Genomic DNA, 4,404 nt, shown 5'->3' on the forward strand with positions numbered 1-4,404 from the left:
ACTATAATTTATATATTTTTATTAATTATAAAAATAAAATTATTAAATATTTCGAGATATATATATAGATTCTTGTCCCAACATACACTGAACACATAATAGAAATATTTTTCAGAACTAAACTGCTTGAAAAGGCATTCCACGTTCAACTATATTGAAGGATTATAAGAATACATTATTTACGAAGTCCATGCAATTCACAAGAAACATAAATATGAAAAATTTCCATATATTTCTTGAACAAACTACATGGAAAAACAATACATTATTTACGAAGTCCATGCAATTCACAAGAAACATAAATATGAAAAATTTCCATATATTTCTTGAACAAACTACATGGAAAAACAGCGCAACAACAACTGTGCACTTACCATTCCGAAATTTGTAGTGAATACAAAGAAATTGTTTTTTCCTTAAAGACAAGACATTACAGTGATTATACCATTCAAAAGAGTATTTTAACCCCACGACATTACCATATCAGCTGCACCGCAAATGCTTACATTACACTGACTATACCATTCAAAAGAGTATTTTAACCCCACGACATTATCATATCGGTTGCCCCACAAATGCGTACGGCAATTCACTTTATTTAGAGCTTTACAGAACTAGGGATGCTGTTCTTTTTACAGAAAAAGGAACAAATGCCAAACCTAAAGACAGAGACGAGGACGAGCCCAATAGTTGGGAGAGTACATTATCTTATATTATATCAGAAATACGTATGCGTATTAGAGAGGAGTGGAGATGGAGCATACATAAGAGACAGGGAGAAAATTATGGAAGGTAGTAGCTGTTAGTTGGCAGGAAGCCAGACGATGTGATCATTTGGAATAAAGTGGCAAACGGGTGCACCACCGGGCTTCACATTAAGCACCTTGAACGCCAAGTGTTGAGGATTCCACCCACTCGTTTCTGTATGACACACTGCAACTCCCTCCCCACTGCTGCCATCTTCGCCCTTTAGAGACACGAGTGCGGAGCTTGTGTGCTCAGTTTCATGGCAGTAGTACACAGCATATGCATATCTCTGCTTGTGACAGGCCACGGATATGGAACCAGATTTGCTTCGGAAAGGAAACCCAGTTATTGTATATTGCTGCCCCTTCCTTACATTCGTAGCCAGCACTTTCACATCATTGGTCCCTAGTGTAAATGTGGAGTAATCAATCATGGATTCCAACGATGTTGCGCAGAATTTGCTCTCCCCACTAATTGCAGGATTTTCACATTCTTCTAACGTATGCTTCATAGCAAGAGCCTTGTTGGATCCTTGGGATATATTAAGTTTCTCCAGGGCTACTGAGAGCTTGTGAGAGGAGAATGGAATAGCCTGAGCCAAACGACGTGGAAGGAAGAATACTGTACTGTCTGCAGGGCTGCTTGACCTCTCCAGGAATTGCAGATTCACTTTTGATCCACTCTGCAAGTCCTTTTCAAGCAAAAATATTGACGACAGCGAAGGGTCGCCCAATATCTCATCCTCTGATGCTGCGTAATTGTAGTCGAAAGGACTCTGGTCACCCACATGAACGCCTACTCCTTTCCCAGGGTTTTTACCCACTGACACTCCTCCCTTTCCCACATTAACGCCCACGCCTCCCTTCCCGGGGCTGGGCTTCGTAGTCACAGCTGGTGTGGGCTTGGGGTTAGGTTTAGGTTTGTCCGTGACATTCACTCCTCCCTTGCCAACGTTTACAGAAACCCCATCGTCGTCCTCCTCTTTCATGTCGGCCAGCAGCTCTGACGATGACAAAGGGGAGATGAGCTCTCGCAAAGCATGGGGAATTGGCGTCGTTGGCAACTTGTGATGCCAGTAACTCAATGCCGGAGAAACAGTAGAAGACTTCGCCAGCGCTTCGCTGGCGATAACACACTGAGAGTCACACATGTCGCACGGTACATTAGGGTTAGGGCATGAGCATGAAGCGAGATATACAAACATGCAGAAGTTGTGAAATCCTACTTACCAGTAGAACAAGGAGCACACTATAAAACTTCATGTTGCACCAAACAATATCTTCCGTGAATGCAAATGCTGCAACCAACGATCCTAGGGTTTATCAATTAAAAGCGTTCTTGGCATATTAGTGAAACCCTCTACCAGCGGCAAGCAACAAAACAAACCAGATAAAGCAAACTTGAAGGTTGTAGCTTAAGCAGCCCATATGAAGAAACAAAACAGAAAAAGAAGCATGAAACATTTTTTTTTTAAGATTGGACCGGATCAAGAAACCAAACAGAAAAAATATGAAGCATTTTATTTCTAAGATTGGACCATTTCAAAACAAAGGATAAAAGACATGAATGATAGCCATTTTTCACAAATTTAATTATTTAGAGCAGAGAGTTGTTCAGTCACAAAGAAACGACGTTAATGACTAAGAACTCTCAAACAAATCACATCACATTAATTAAATATATTTTTCACAAATCACATCACATTAATTAAATATATTTTTCAATTGAATTAGTCACTGGTCAGAATTTAGCAAAGATTATTTCATATTACAAATTTGAGTGGTGAATTGTTTACAATAGGAGTGTTTATGAGTTTTTCAAGATGCTGCATATGAGTTTTTCAAGATGCTGCATCTGCAATCAAAAACACATTTCTTAGAAAAACACATGTCACTAAAAACACATTTCATAGAAAAACACATGTCACTAAAAACACATTTCATAGAAAAACACGTCACTAAATTCTCACTGAAAACTCCAAAAACCCCTAATAATTAAACAATCCCTAACTCTACACAGATCCATTAAACTACAAACAATAAATTCTTGAAAGCTAAAACAAAACGCCCCGAAACTGAAACATAACCCTTACATTCCACATACTCCCACAAATTAGACTTAAGAATAAGGCACAGATCCATTAAACTACAGGCAATAAATTCTTGAAACCTAAAACAAAACTCCCTGAAACTGAAACATAACCATTACATTCCACACACCCCCACAAACTAGACTTAAGAATAAGACACTATAAAGTCACAGATCCATATAACTACAATCAATAAATCTCTGAAACCTAAACCTGAACCCCCTAAAACTAAAACATAACCCTTACATTCCACATACTCGTCACAAATTACAGACTTAAGAAGACGACAGTATAAAGCCACAACAATATCAAGAATAGAGATGGCTCAGCTATGTCCTACTTCTAATCAAATGCAACGAGCATACGATGGAGATTTACCAGTTGAATCGCCTTGAAAATAGTATCTCTGGCTACAACTGAGATTAGCTCTCCATTACACTTAATATATAGGCATATGAAAAGCTGCTCTGGTAGAAGTCATCTGGTTTACTGTATGAACGTTGGAAAGGACTAATCTGATTGGTACCAGTCAGCATGCAATTAATAACAAACATTGACCACAAATAGTGCAGAAATTAAATGTCCCAATTAATACTAGACCTCCAGTTAGTGATATACTAATGCAGAAATTGAATGCCGCTGTGAATGACAGACCTATTAACATTGGAGTCGTCGTCTACTCAGCCTGACGAATTGCCCTATGGTTAAAAGTGGCTGGAATCTGGGCAAAAGATTTTAATGCAGTGTTCCAATAGTGTTTTTGATGGTGAAAATAAATTTAGCACTATGAAAAACGTCTAAAACACCTAAAATGTTGAAGTTTAATAACCACTCAGATTTACAAAAATCATTACTAATTTTTTTCTAAATATAACCAGAATTTCCATAACTTTCCTAGCAATTCTTAGACTACAGCATTAACCTAACATTGACATTGTTGGAAGCATTTACCATCTAGTCTAAATTTCTGCCCAATGTATACAATAAGTGTCACGATGGAATCTTTAAGAGTTAGGTCCTCGACTTTAGAGATTGAAACCCGTGAAGGCCGTACTGATATTTCTTGTCTCACTTAAGTGCATGTCGTCACTCTGCAGAATCTCGTCCCTATCAAAGGGTCGTTTGTCAATTCCAATTGCATACCAAACCCATATGCTCGTGATAAACGCTCACCCTCCGGCTGCTCACTCCATTGAAAAGTTGGACGAAGACAGACCAACTCGCGCAGATGTTTCTATTCACCCTCCCTTTAATACCCGAAACAGTTTAGAATGTGAATGCCCACTTCTACCTGTAATGTGCGGTCCATTTGTGTTGTCGGTGTCCATGCCAAATGGCAACATATCGCATATTGCCAATCTTAACGCTGGGTTGGAATAACGATATTTAAAATCATGAATTTCTCTTTCTTTTCATGGAGAGAAAACTGGGGAAGTCTTGTTCATAAACATCTTTGTACTATGTATTTCAATTCCTTCTCCTGAAAAGCTGAATGGGCAGTTTGGTGGATAAACAATGTATTTATAGTTAATTATCTTATCAACATAAATATCTTGTGAAATTAATGT

At 38.3% G+C, this 4,404-nt stretch overlaps 1 protein-coding gene across 2 annotated transcripts; it reads right to left on the bottom strand.

The window, feature by feature from the left end:
- Positions 1–305: 305 nt before the first annotated feature.
- LOC149168820 (BURP domain-containing protein 6-like) lies at positions 306–3,299 on the bottom strand. Of its 2 annotated transcripts, none has more exons than XM_089428438.1 (3): positions 3,215–3,299; positions 1,977–2,044; positions 306–1,882 (listed from the first exon to the last, which is right to left on the bottom strand). In XM_089428438.1, exons 2-3 carry the CDS (start codon positions 2,007–2,009, stop codon positions 803–805), a joined length of 1,113 nt encoding a protein of 370 aa, XP_089284564.1. In that variant the 5' UTR covers positions 2,010–2,044; positions 3,215–3,299; the 3' UTR covers positions 306–802. The 2 variants fall into 2 exon arrangements, with proteins under 2 accessions (XP_089284564.1, XP_089284565.1); XM_089428439.1 differs by having other exon boundaries at positions 1,977–2,059; positions 3,215–3,277.
- Between the last annotated feature and the right edge of the window lie 1,105 nt (positions 3,300–4,404).

The sequence above is a fragment of the Pinus tabuliformis genome, chromosome 4_2 (assembly GCF_031772625.1).
Source record: "Pinus tabuliformis cultivar Carrire ecotype Pingquan chromosome 4_2, CPIR1, whole genome shotgun sequence".
In the NCBI taxonomy this organism is placed as follows: Eukaryota; Viridiplantae; Streptophyta; class Pinopsida; order Pinales; family Pinaceae; genus Pinus; species Pinus tabuliformis.

Excerpts from the sequence above, each read along its gene's own strand:
- LOC149168820 (XM_089428438.1), bottom strand. The coding sequence starts at position 2,009 with ATGAAGTTTTATAGTGTGCTCCTTGTTCTACTG. Across the intron at positions 1,883-1,976 it reads GTGTGCTCCTTGTTCTACTG|TGTGTTATCGCCAGCGAAGC; the intron begins GTAAGTAGGATT and ends TGTGACTCTCAG.